We start from the raw sequence: 13,472 nt of genomic DNA on the forward strand, positions 1-13,472 counted from the left end.
TCCCGGCAACGGCATTAAACAGAGGGAAACAGGCCCGGGATTCCGTCACCGCGGGGATAAGGAGGGCATTGAGAGACAGGAAAGAGCTGCGCTAGACGGCGAGAGCCTCTCACTGGGGGAGGTGCCCGGGAGGCGAGAGGAAGAGGAGGAGGAAGAGGGAAGGAAGAGGAAGACGGGGCGCGGGAGGGAGGAAGAAGAGAAGGAGGCGAGGGAGGGCGGAGGGAGAGCACGGCCCCGGCCGAGCGCCGCCGCGCGGGTGGGGGTGCGGGGGGCGGAGTGCGGGGGGGCCGGGGTGCGCAGTCACGACTTGCCAGGCCTCCCCGGCCTCGCGGACGCCTTCAAGGACGCGCCCGGACTCTGCCCTCCCGCCGCGCCACGGACGACCGTGCTTTTGTCCCCGCGAGGCGCTGTGGGGCAGACGAGGGCAAGAACAGGAACTCTCCGGGAAAAATTCTGGCTTCCCGGTCTGGGGATACCGGGATTTATCGAAGGATTATTTATTTATTTATTTATTTTTAACGACAGGCCGCGGGTAGCGCAGCCCTGGCCCCCTCTAGCGGCGGCCTCCCAGGCTTCGCCGTCCTCGCGCGGTTCCTCCCCGACACACAGATCTTCGCGTGCTCTCCCTCCCCTGCTTCATCGCAGCTGGGTCACCTACCACCGACCTGCTCGCGGGGTCCCCCCGTGTCCTCGCTCCCGCTCAGTATACTCTTGCCCCACCCCCACCCCGGCAGGCCCCTCTGCTCTGGGTATCCAGGACACCCAGGCGAGTGCCAGCCCCGGTTTCCCCCTGGAAACGGGCTCGCAGGTAGCCACACTCGAGGGGCACTGGCACTGGCAGTGGCAAGGCTGTCCCTATTCCTCCGATCCCTCTGGGCACCTCTCTCTCTGGCGGGGAAAAAGGGACTTTAGTTCTTGTTGGTGGAAGCCGCTGGAAGGATCCCGAAGACGGTAGGGGTGGAGTTCTTGCACCTTCCGAAAGTTTAACGTCGAATCCTCTTGGCCAGCGCCACTCACTGGCTAGATCAAAGGTTGAGCCAAGTCCTCCTCCCCGCCCCCATTTCCCGGAGTCCTGGGATCCTTCGGGGTACCCACTGGCACAGTAATATGTCCAGGAGCCCCGCATCTTCTTGGCACCCACCGAGAACACGCTTTTTGCTTGGGGGCTTCTTTTAAACGACATAAAGTGTGAATAGATTCACGATTTCTCTTACCGTTCTCCACACCCCCACCCCAGCATTCCCAATCCTTTCCGTCCAAAGCCAACAAGAAAATACGGTCCGGTTTTGGCAGTTGAGGGGCGCCCTAGGGGGTGCGGGGAGATTTGAAAGAGAAAAGTTCACAGTGACACGGGACGGATCCTCAGAGGCTGCCCGCACCAGCCCTCCCCGCTCCACCGCGGATCCGAGATCCCACAGTTGCGCCTACAAAACGTCTTTAACCCTCCCCCCACAGGGGCAGCGCGGAACTCTCCAGGGTCCAGAGAAGGGTCTGCGCAGGTTTGCGCGCTCTCCTAGACATCCCCTTCCTCAGCTCATGCAACAGGCGATCTGGGTCGCACAGATATTTACAGAATAAGGAGGACGGTATCTGGACTTCCCGGGACGGCCAACAATCTGTTAGTAATTTAACGGGATGGGAATTTCCTTTCTCGGGCCTGCCAGTGGAAGCGCTTTTCCAAATTTCCACAGCAGGGGAAGCCTGCGATTTTACATAATGACTTCAGCATGCAGGGCTTTCTCTGCACCCCTCCCCCGCCTCCTACGCCCCCAGCCCCTCATTAAGCAGAGTGTTTTTCTCCCGGGGTACCGCGTGGACCCAGGTCTTGCCTGTTCATCCGTCTCCCCTTCCTGCGCCCCTTCTCTCCCATTTCGTCTCCACCAGCCCCCTTGTCCCTCATGCGTGCCTTGAACCAATTTCCTACTAGAGCGCCCCTGCCCGCCCTTTTTGTCCCAATCCCCACGTCTTGGGCGCCTCTGCTTTCCCCCCGGGTTCCCCGACCCACTCCCTGCTGTTCTGCTGGCCTTCGGGCACCCAGGCTAGCTCCTGTGTCCCTGTTGCCCGCTGGTGAGTGAGCTCCTAGCTCCCAGTGCGCCCCCGCCGGCCTCCGGGCACTTCTGCCCACCCCCAGGCGCCCCTCCGGCCCGGCGCAGCGGCTGGGAGGGCGGCGCTCGGAGACTAGTCCCCCGGGCCCCGCGCCGGCTCGGGCGGGCAGGGGCGTGATGTCACGGCAGGGAGGGGGCGCGGGAGCGGCTGGGCCGGCGGGGAGGCGGGGGAGGTGTTTTCCAGCTTTAAAAAAGGCAGGAGGCAGAGCGCGGCCCTGCGTCAGAGCGAGACTTGGAGGCTCCGGACTCAGCGGCGGAGTTGCCGCGCGGGATCCCAGCGACCCGGCTCGAGCTCCGGCGCGAGGTGCACACCTCCAACCCGGGTCTGCCACGCGCGCACACCCCCCCATGACAGCTCTCCGCGGCGCGCGGCGCTGAGCGGGCCCAGCGCGTGTCCGCAGGGGAGAGGTCCGACTCCCAGAGCCCGGCCCCGGTGCTCGCCGCCGGCTCCCGCTCCTCCTCCCGCCGCTCGCCGCCGCCGCCGCCGCGTGGATGCCAAGTACCAGCTTCCCTGTCCCTTCCAAGTTTCCACTCGGCCCTCCGGCCGCATTCTGCGGGAGCGGAGAAACTTTGGGGCCCGTGTTGCCCGCCGTCAGTACCATGAAGGCGGCGGAGGAAGGTAAGCCCGCGCCCTCTCTGAGCCCCCTGCCCACCACTAGCCGCCGAACCTCACGGTGGATCCACTCGGGACCCTGCGCTCAAGCGGGATCTGAGCGCCCAGGGAAGGCGCGGGCGGCCGGAGCCGCACAGATTGGGAAGGGTGTCCCCCTGGTGTTTCCCCGGCGCAGCCCTGATTTCCAGCTCGCTTTCTTGCCAATAGGTGTCTCCTCTTTTCTAGCGCGGAGAATGCGAACTTGGCGGTGGCTGGGCCAGCCTCGCCACGATCCGGGCTGTGGAAACAGTTCAGATGCGAGCGATTTGGGGACCAGGCGAGGTAGGGCTGTCAGAACCACAAAGGACACTTTGTGATGAGTGAGGTTTCTGTGGCGATGAGGGATGGCCCGGTTTATTCTCGAGGGCGGCAAGGCCGCCTTTGGAGGTGAAGAGGAGCCCCACAACATGAGGTTTGGGGTTCTGCGCCTTTTCCGCCCAGGCTCGTAGGCACCTCTTCCTGAACGCCCTGCTGGGTCAACTGGCCCCAGGTGGCCGAGGCGTGGTCAGGGTTGTGGTCAAATGTCCAGCTCTAACTCAAGCCATTCTGCATCGTTTAGACAAGATAATTTGGACTAGAAAAAGCTTTGGGAAAGGTTGAAAAGGGGCCAGGGTTCAAGCTGCTGCTTCCTGGTAAAGGTGCCTCAGTGCCGGACCTGACCTGTAGATGGCCAGTGCAGATGATAGGGCTCCAGACTCTCCTGTGGGGCCCCCTGGTTTACCTTCAAGCCCCTTGTCCCCTTGAAAGAACCATCACAATAACAAAATCCCCCGGTGGGCTCCTGCAGGTGTTTTTAAAAACAACCTGGAGAGGGATGATTGGCTGCTAGGAGGGATTAGGATGGCCCCATAACATGGAAACTGGGAAACACCTCTCCAAATTTCTTATCAGCTCTTTAGTATGTTACTTAAAATCATTGGAAGAAAGCTGGCAAACCTGCCGATGCTGGTGCATTCTCACGTTTTTTAAGGGCAGACGTCCTCCTGTCGAGCACCTGAAAGGAAATGCTAGTTTCCTGCATGGTTCTAATAAATGTTTCAGGCCCTCACACTGGAACTGCAGCTCCCATAGACTTCCAGCTTTGGAGACCTTGCTTATCTTAACCAAAGATGAGCTCAAGAACTTACATTCAACACAAGAGGATCATTATTTCCAGTGCCCTGATGTCCCATGTAGGAAGCATCTTGTGAAATTGGATAAGACACTGCTTATGTTTCTTAAAATTTCATTTCTAGCTTGAATGTTGAACTATCAGGCAGTGTTTTAATGCTTACACAATGAGCTCTTGCTATGAAGTGTGGGGTTTGAATTTTGAGCCCCTGGACACTTACTTCTGCACATATTTGTCACTGCTTAAAAAAAAAGAGAGATCTTTCTAAGTTTAGATTTCTTTGAAGAGTCAGTGTTTCATTCCATAGTAAAAAGGGTTTTTTCCACTTACAAGAGGAAAACACTTTTGTGGGGGATAGTGGTTATTTTTCACATTTTGCTTAGGAAAATAAGTTTGAAAATGCTCTGCTAAAAGGCAGTGGACTAGGGGCAGTGATGCCATTGATTACACAGTTATGGGATGTGTATAGGGACTACAAAATTGGGCTATCCAGAAAGTGGGACCCAATCTTGTGTATGGACCAGCCAAATATGGAAGGGAAGGTGGCTGGGCACGGGACAGTGTCTGCCTGCTGCGGCTGAGGCCTGCAGGGAAACTGGCTCCTGCCCTTCCTGAGTGGGTGTGACCAAGGCATCAGCTGCCCTCTTTGGGGCCTGGGTGATTACCAGGATGTCCCCATTTTAATGAGCATCTGGTGGAAGCTCATTAGGCACTGGTGTTTTTGAAGGCCCTATGCTATTCTCCCCTGAAGAACGCCAAGAAATGTAGGCCTGTAGGTAGCCACCCAGTCAGAGGATGCTCCCTCCACACGCTCTCCAGAGCCAAACAAAGCTTTCCCTGTTCTCCGCCACTCAGCTTCATGGCATTGTTTCCTAGTCCACATTAGAAAATGCCGCAGAGCTTGCACCCTGCCTTATCACACCCAGCACTGGAGATGTGCATCCCGTTAACGTCCCTGCAGCCTGTGGAGGAGGCTCCAAGCTAAACACTTCAGTGGAGACCTGAGTGTTTGCTGAACTGGAGATGCAGAACCAGCGCTCCACAGCAGGGGCTGGTTTAACACCCAGCTGCCCAGTCTGATGGCCTGAGTTGGGGACTTGAATGAGGAGGGAACCAGTCTAGTCTCTGGGAAGAACCCTGTGACTTCCCCACAGGGCCTGGGATCTGGGGCACATGTGCACGTGTGTGAGCTTGTTCTCAGCAACAGTTTAGCAAAACCCTTTAGTCCAAACGTGAGTAGGCCTGATATTTGTGTGTAACTTTTGGTAGTGGTGAAAAGGTAGTTGAAGTAAAATAAATAAATAAAAATGGAAAGAGAAAATGAAATGTTGATGCTTCTCTACAGAAAACAGAACTTCCATTTACTCAAAGGTCAGCAGAAAAGCAAACTAAAACAAAACAACCCTCCAACATGCATCTCAAAGTGAGAACTATTATTAGAACCTAAATCAGGCCAAGCCGAACCATAGTTTATCACAGAGAAAACCAGCCATTGGGAAAGTGTCCTGGGAGAGAGGCAGACGCATACGTGAGGCCCAGGTTGATGGCCTCTGGAAAAAGCCGTCCCCAGGGCCCAGGGCAGGAGGAGGACTCTGGGGACTAGCAGTGGCAGGGTGGTGCTGACCTCCCTCCCTTTCCTTCCTGGCTCCCTCCCATCTGGTGATGCTCAGCCTCCCACTCCAGCCTGGCCACCATTTTGCTGGTATTCCAGATGTTGGTTTTAGGTGGTGCCAAGAGGTGGGGAAAGTCAGAACAAAAAGCTGGAAGAGACAGGAAGAGGACGGACCGGCTCCCAGCCCAGCCTTTCCTACTGACGGAGTGTACCCGAGCCACGCTGGCGCGCCCGGAGAACATCAGCTCAGCTTAGAGGGCGAGGAAATCGCCCGTGAATGACCGGGAGTCCTGGGGACTCCTGAGTGTGCAGTGCAGAAGGGGCCAGGGGACTAGGAGGCCGTCTGCGGGAAGGGGCGGGTGCTATGAACCAGGCAGGACTGAGGGAGGGCGCCCGGGAACAGCACGCACCTGTGCTGCGGGAGGTATCCCAAAGGCCAGCACCGGGGATCCCACAAAATGCCTCCTGTCTTCCCGGCACTTTCTGCAGCAACGGGGCCTGGAAAATGCTATTCCCGGAATTTCCTGCTTGAAGTGGCAGAGTCGGCGGCAGGTTGGGGAAGTGCCCCCCCCCCCCGCCGGGGCTTAAGGCCCAGGGTCCACCCACCGGGCGGGCAGACGGGGGCAGCCACCGAGAGGAAGTCCGTGGGCCCGAGAGGCTCGCGGCCTGAAAGTTTGTTTCTTTTTAAACTTTTGGACCAATCCAGCAGACTGGTCTTGGTCCTCGTGGAGGGGACCAGCCAGACCTGCCGCGCCTCCTCCCGCTGGACACTGCGTTCCACGCCGAGCAGAGGGACTGCTGCGGGGAGGGCGGTCCCCGTCGAAGCTCCAGCCCGGCACGTCCCCGCACTCGGTCGGGGACTCCGGGCCTGCGGGGGCCGCGCCCGGACTCGCGCGCGGAGTTTATTTAAAACTCGGAAGCCGGCGGCCGCGAGCGGCTTGTTTATGTAAACCCGGAAACACCCGGGGGGACCGGGGCGGGACCGGGCGGGGAGGGGACAAGGGAGGGGACAGGCCGGCGGGAGGGCGGGGGCGCGTCAGCGCCGGAGGGACGCGCTGCGAGCGCGGGCTCACCGGCCGCCGCGCGACCCCGACATGACGCGGCTGGAGCACGACCCAGAGTTCGACTTCGAGTTCCTCTTCGAGTTCGACCAGGGCGGCGAGGCCGCCACAGGTGGGTGGGCGGCGGGGCCGGGTGGGAGACGCCGTCCTCGCCCGGCCCTGGGGACCCGGGCCGCCCTCCCCGCGCTCCCCGCGCCCGGCCGGAGACGCGCTGACCGCGGGAGGCCACCTGTGGGCCGGCCGCCCGCGCGCAGGTGGCTACCTGAGCCCCGGGCCCTCGCGGGCGTGGACGGCGGCGGGCACCCGAGAGTTCGCCGAGGCCCTTCCCACCGGCCCTTCCCCGGGGACGCGAATGTCCGAGGCGAGGGACTTGGACCTGGTCGTCCCGGGACAGATGGTCAGCGGCGCTGCCAGAGGGCAGTAGGAAGCCGTCCGCGGAGAGCTGCTCTGCCGGGGCCTGGGCAGAGGCCGAGCCGGGAGCCGGGCCGGGAGCCCCCCGCTGCGCTCCCTCCAGGAAGGCTCCAGGCTTTGGTTCCCCTCTCACGCCAGCGCTGCCACTAACGAGAGCCTTTGCTTCCTTTCATTTTCTGTTCTCTGTCAAAAATAAAGGTTCCAGTTAACAAAAGACCTATGGCCCCTCCCCCACGCTGACATTCTTGAATAATATCAAGAGTGCGAATAATGACAGCCTGTCGCAGGGCAGACTAGCGAGAGCAGCGGGCCCAGGGCCCTGGCCCAGCACTTGGACGGCGCTCCACCTGTCTTCTTTTCCCAATTCAACAACTGGGTGGGTCTCCCCCTTATCCTGTCCCTGTCCCAGCCCAGTTGCAGAAATGTGATGGAACAAATAGGACCCTTGGGGAGGAAAGTTCGTCCATCTCTTTGGTGAGGTATAAGATTTTCCAGAGCATTCACCACCTGCTTTTAAAAATCTGAATATCTTGTTTATCTTTTTAAAATTTTTTATTTGTTCTTAGTTATACATGACAGTAGAATGCTTTTTGACGCATCGCACATAAATGGAGTATAACTTCTCTTCTGGTTGTACGAGAGGTGGAAACAGGCTGGTCGTGCATTCATATGTGCACATAGAGTAATAATGTTGGATTCATTCTTCTGTCCTTCCTACGCCAGGTTGCCTCTCCCCCCTTCACTCCCCTCTGCCTAGTCCAAAGTACCTCTCTTCTTCCCTTAGCAGCCTTGCCTTATTGTGAGCCTGATAGTGAATCGGCATATTAGAGAAAACATTCAGCCTTTGGATTTGGGGGATGGGCTTATTTTGCTTCTGGTTCATCTTTGAAAGTAAATGTCCTACCAGGCTGCCAACTGCTGCGCTTCCTGACCCTCCCCACTATCTTCCCTCCGAGGTTCCTTTCATCTGTGTCTGTTGCTGAAGGTTCCAGGGCTCTGGGGTCAGTAGGAACCAAGACAGGTGTGGATGGGGGAGAGAGACAGCTTTGGGGAGGAGAGTTGGGGCAGGAGGTGGAGACGTGGGCCGGCCCCTTTGAGCTTTCCAGACTGAGATTTGGCTGTGGGTGGCAGTGAGCATCCCCACCCTTCCTTCCTCCTGCAGCTCTCATTCTTGAATTGGTGGTCCCATCAAAGGTGCTCTCTACCTCAGTGTTCATTTCATTTGCACGTAAGACTGGCTGCACAGAAGCGTGGACCCCACTTCAGACCTCTTCTTCCCGTGTCAGAGTTGGTCCAGAGGAGACGCTGCTGGGGCCCTGGCTGTCTTCCGTGGCCTCCCAGGCCTGTGTCTTCTGGGTGGGGTGGCCAGCAGGGTTGGGGCGAGGCCTCACTGCCTCCCCTTGCTGGTTTGCCCAGCAGCTTCTGACTGGAAGCCCAGCCAGAGGAGCAGGGACCAGGAGCCAGGGCCTCGCCCACAGGATGGGCTGTGTGCGTAGTGAAGGAAGCTGTGGCCCAAGGCTGCTCAGGGAGGAGCACAGCAGCTGCGGCCTGGCAGGAGGTGCCTGTCGTGACCCTGCAGACCTCCAGGGCTGTGCAGCACAGGACCCAGGCCCAGCCCAGGCGGATCTTAAGTGGGTCTCAGTGCCATGGGCCACTTCTGTGAGGGCCCTGCACATAATGGGGAGGGGGGGTTCAGGCCCTGGAGAGAGCTCTGGGCAGGGAGGCCTTCCCCTTTTCACAGTGTCAGAGATAAGTTGCTGGAAACCATTCTACACTTAGGCAGTATGCGTTATACACCACAAGTTATGACAAGTCATCACATTACAGCCATAGTCCTGTCCTTCCCAGACCAAGTGGGAGAAAGTGCTCCACGTTGTTTCTGAGCCTGGATATAAATAAAGAACGCACAATCCTATGATCAATTGCAAAAAAAGTAGCTCTGAGTTTTGCAGGTTACACTGATTCCAAAGATTCACTTTGTCAAAAAAAAAAAAAAAAAAAAAAGTGGGCAGCCCTGAGCACACTCCTGGGCAAATGCTACAGGAGTGAGGGGAGGTGGACTGCCCTGTGGTGGACTGTGGGGCCGCTGCCCTTCCCCTCCTTTCCCCTCACACCTCTACACCCACAGTCTTGGGCCTCATGGAGTCTCTTTGGAGGGAAGGACCTGGTTTTGTGGTTGTGCATTTCCAGCGTGCTCAGCAGTGCAAGTGTGAGATGTTCACGGGAGAATGAAAAGAGGGTCTTTAAAATCCTGTCCTGGGCAGGACAGGAGTGATGTTCATTCCCAGCACCTGCGTCTTCCTTTCTCCACCCAGCCTGCTAGGCCGCAGGTCCCCCCTGGGGAGAAGGCAGGGCCTGGGCTCCCCTCTGGGGCTCAGGAAATAGGCTGTGCCTGTCAGCTGGGAGGCGGCCTGAGCTTCCCGCCCCAGGGCTCCTGTTTTCTAAGTTATTTTGGCCTGCCTAAACACTGCCAGCACCGTCGCCCTGGTGACTTGGGAGGAAACTGGCCACAGCCTGGGCCTGGCAGGAGCCGGGACCTCTACATGGGCAGCTCTGCCTGTCTGCCTCAAGCTCCGCTGGTGGCCTTCAGAGGATCCTGTGTGGGAAGGGGACAGTGCAGAGTCAGGATCTGGAAGAGGTCTCTGTTCTCAAGTCCAGTTTCAACAATGGGATGGTTTTCATTCCCTCAGGAAGACGTCGAAGGGCCAGCCACTGTGGCAGGAGACCTGGAAGAAAGTCTTGCGCTCAGGAGAGCCCCAGGCTCCCGCCTGGACTTGCCGAGGGTCAACATTTCTGGAAAGCATTCCAATCTCTCCTACCAAGGCCGTGCTGCCTTCTCAGATGTTTCCATCCAGGACAGGCTTGTCTGTGTGAGCAGGACATTTTAGTCCTACCTCAAGTTTCCCAGGGAAGACCATAGCTAGTAAGGGACAGTGTGGATGCTTTTTCATTCTTTGTACAACTGGGCAACACGCAGTGGTGCTGGAGGGGTGTGTGCTGGGGTGGGCCCGGGCAGGACCCAGGCCCTTACGTGGGCTGTGCTGAGCTGTCCCGGGACGCTGGCTGCCGCTTCCTGCTGCTGTGGTGAGCCCGACTGCTGCCCTGTAAGTCTCTCCAGCACAACAGTACCTCAGAACCTGTTGCTGTCTGTCACACCACCAGCCTGACCTGTTCTCACACCATCCCCTCAGGTAGTGCCATGGTGTGCTGAGTAACGCTTCACCCTGCAAGGTTGCCAGGGATTGGGGGTCGTCTCTTCTGTTTGATGCCCGGGTGTGCTGCCCCATCTTCGCCTGGACCCCAGCCCCACTGCGTATGTGTGCAGAGAGCTGTGTCTGCCAGCGTTTGGAGGACAGGGACTGGCTGGCAGGCTTTTCCCAGTTCTATTTCTAGCCTTGTGTCCTGCAGTTCAACCCCAGCAAAGGCTAAAGGGGATGTTCCTTACAATGAAAACTAAGTCCTCTGTGATGGAGCGAGCTGGTGTGAGCGGAGGGGACCTGCCCATGTCCTGAGAGGGTGTTTCTTGTCAGAAAGCACCTGCCTGGTGCAGCACCGTGGATGTACTGCTCTTCTTGGCCTATGCAGAGCGAGGGCTCCATGACTGCACTTCCCTGCTGACTCGGGGCCGTGCCTGGAGGTCACAGTAGACTGCCGAGTGGGCTGCCGCTCGGCTGAGGTGTCCTGATAGAAAGCACAGCGCACGCTTACGTCTGGGGCTGCTCGGAGGCAGTTGCGTTTCATGGTGCTGAAAGCACTGACGCCACAGAAGGGTGCACAAGACCAGGGAAGCTGGTCAGCTCAGGAGCCCAGTGCACAGTGTCCTGCACTCCCTGCTCCCAGCCTGCACACTTTTGTGGCATCAGCACCCAGTGTGGCATTGTGTGCACAGGAGGGCGGCCGAGAGGAGTGGCCCGCGTGAGTTAGAGGAGTGGGAGAACAGAGTGGCCACAGAGGGAGGCCCGCTGGCTTCACATTTTGTGATGCATCTTAGGATGTGCCAGTTGGAATGTGCCCAGGAGAGGACTCTCTTCTGCAGTCACCTGTGCTGCAGGCCAGAGAGCCCCTTTGGCTGCTGGCGCATTCCTGGGTGTGGCAGCCAAGTTCTTCAGTCCTGTCTGGCTTGACAGAAGTTGGTGAGATTGTTCAGAATTTTTAAGAAAGTTGCTGGAATTCTCTCATCCCCTGCAGACTGACCTTGCATGTGAAGGAATTCCGCTTTGGACAGGACAGGTGGGAAGTCAGTGGGGACGGTCAGCTCTGCAGCTGCAGGTGGGCTTGGCAGGGCAGCCCTCTGCTTGAGGGGGCCTCCCTGGTCCATGGAGGGCCAGCACCTGAGGGCTCCTTGATTGACGGCAGATCAGCAGAGGCACGGGCACTTGAGCTTCACCTGTGGCTTCTTTAAGGAAAACTCACACAAGGCGAATCTTTCTTGTTTTTTAATAAAGCCTTAATGTTTTTACTTCCCCCATTAAACCAGGAGTCGTCGGAGCACTTTGGTCTGAATAAAGACTCCCTTTGGATGTCCTGGGTCTGGGTTGTGCTGCGCAGCCAGGCCCTGCCTCATTTCCCCCACACTGCCCGCCCTTCGCTCAGACACCCCTCCTCCTGCAGCCCAGGAGGGCCAGAGCAGCCCCAGGGCCATGCCCTCTGCCTGCCCTGCCCTGCCATTTCCTCTGGAACCTTTTTGAGATCCTCTTGCCATCTCCCGGACCCTGGGCAGCCCAAGCCGGTCCTGTTGGTGGAGGGTGCTGGAGTGGAGAGTCGTGTGGGAGGGTAGCCCAGGGTTTGCTCTGCTCATTGCTGGGCGTTTCTGAGAAGTCTTCCAGATGGCCTTCCCTGTCAGGTACAGCTCAACCCAGGGCCGCTGTCGCTGAGGCAGTGAGTGGTCTTGTCTTGGGAGGTGTGCTCTGATGGGCCACACCTGGCCTCCTTCGGGCCTGGCAGCCTGCAAAGCCACCTGCTGTGGGCCTTGGCAGGGGCCTCTGCAAAGCACATTCAGCATCTCCCACCAGCCTCTGCCTCCCAATCCCTGGTCCTCTGGAGTTGGATTTGCTGGAAATGAAAATCCATCCTTCCTTGAATGTGAGTGTCCTCAGGCCTCAGAGCAGAGGGCCTTGAGCGGACAGGGTCACTGGGGTTCTGGTGTCAGTTCCTAGGCACCTCTCCTCTGCCACGGCGGGCGACACAGCCTCTTCCTCCTGGGTGGGGCCTGGTTCCACAGTCCCAGGATGTGCTACCTGAGGCTGTGTGTCTAGAGGCAGATGTTGTGCTGGGACTTCTGGGGAGGAAGCTTCCTGCATGCCTCTCACCTGCCAGACAGGCACCTCTCAGCCTGCTGTAGAGTTGATGGGGCTCCAGGTGGTGGCCAGGGCCCTGGATGCTGAGGAGAGGACCACAGGGGACCTGTGGCTCCTGGCTCTTCCTTGGGGACCTCAGGAGCCCGTGGGCAGGCTCCCAGGTGGGCGGGCATTCGTTTATGTGTGGAGACCCTGGGAGATGCCCAAAGGGCCTGCAGGGTATGGCACGGTGACCGTGAGTAGGAGAAGCCCCAGGAGAGGTGTGTTTCAGAGGAAGCCCTGTCAGTGGGAGGCCTGCAAGTAGAAGCTCCGTGCCAAGGGCGAGCCCCAGGGCTGCGCCAGGAGGAGGGGCCGGCGCCGCTTTACCTCAGAGCCCACCCGGGACATGCCCACCATGGTAAAATGATTTGTTGGAACCTACTAAAGTCTTACCTCACAAATACATGTACCCTTCCACCATCAGTACTCTGCCTGGTGATTCAAGCCAGTGCTGCACACAGCCTGAACCCTCCGTCCATCTCTGGTCAAGGAGATGGTGCCCAATCTCTTACCTGGAGACACTCCCCTGTCCATCCCAGGGCTCTGTGCTGAGTGTGCTGCCCAAGTGCAAGTTCAGTTTGGGATGTGGGACCCGTCAGGAAGGCTCTGAGGAGCACCTTGCCTCTGTGTCTGTCACCTGTGTTCGACAGCAGAGTGACATGTTGGTGACCGTAAAGAACCACACTTCTCCCCCCTTGACTTGTCTCTTTTGACATCTTTTGGTAAAACAGTAGAGAGAGAGGACAGGGAGCCCAGTGGTGTGTGCCTGGGGTGCTGCCTTGCCGCAGAGCTGTGGGTGCCATTGGCAGGACCTTTGGCAGAGCCAGGCCACCTACTGCCCAGGTGGACTGCTCCTCCCGGCCTCAGCCTCCCATCTGAGCCTGTCTGGGCCTGCTGCAGCTTGGTTCCTTTGGGCCAGCGTCGTTGCCTCGCGGCACAGTCCATGCCGTCCACGGGGTTCTTCCCCGGGGCTGTGCTTGGTGGTCGGGGGGTCAGCCCGTCTACTGCCCTAAGCCCAGGCCTGCACAGTGCTTGGCCCTGTAGGACCCCAGGTGCCACCGGCTGGCTGATGCCACCTCTTCCTCAGCGTTCTACTTTCTTCTCCAGGAAGTGGCTTTCCGGGTGATGGTTTCAGAGGCTGAAATCTAACTTTTAACAGTAGACTCTGGCTTCCTGTCTTGAGG

The 13,472-nt window shown here is 58.5% G+C and overlaps 1 protein-coding gene across 7 annotated transcripts in view; it reads left to right on the forward strand.

Moving 5' to 3' along the window:
• The first annotated feature begins 2,337 nt into the window (after nt 1–2,337).
• Nfatc1 (nuclear factor of activated T cells 1) overlaps nt 2,338–13,472 on the forward strand; it is a 99,237-nt gene continuing 88,102 nt past the window's right edge. For 5 of the 7 annotated variants that reach the window (XM_048806678.1, XM_048806682.1, XM_048806680.1 and 2 more), the window contains exon 1: nt 2,338–2,724. In XM_048806678.1, the coding sequence (XP_048662635.1) occupies nt 2,598–2,724 (127 nt within the window). In that variant the 5' untranslated portion in view covers nt 2,338–2,597. Of the gene's footprint in view, nt 2,725–6,493; nt 6,654–13,472 lie in introns of those variants that run through there. The other 2 variants (XM_048806679.1, XM_015499595.2) reach the window with 1 other exon arrangement.

This window comes from Marmota marmota, unplaced genomic scaffold (assembly GCF_001458135.2).
Source record: "Marmota marmota marmota unplaced genomic scaffold, marMar, whole genome shotgun sequence".
In the NCBI taxonomy this organism is placed as follows: domain Eukaryota; kingdom Metazoa; phylum Chordata; class Mammalia; order Rodentia; family Sciuridae; genus Marmota; species Marmota marmota.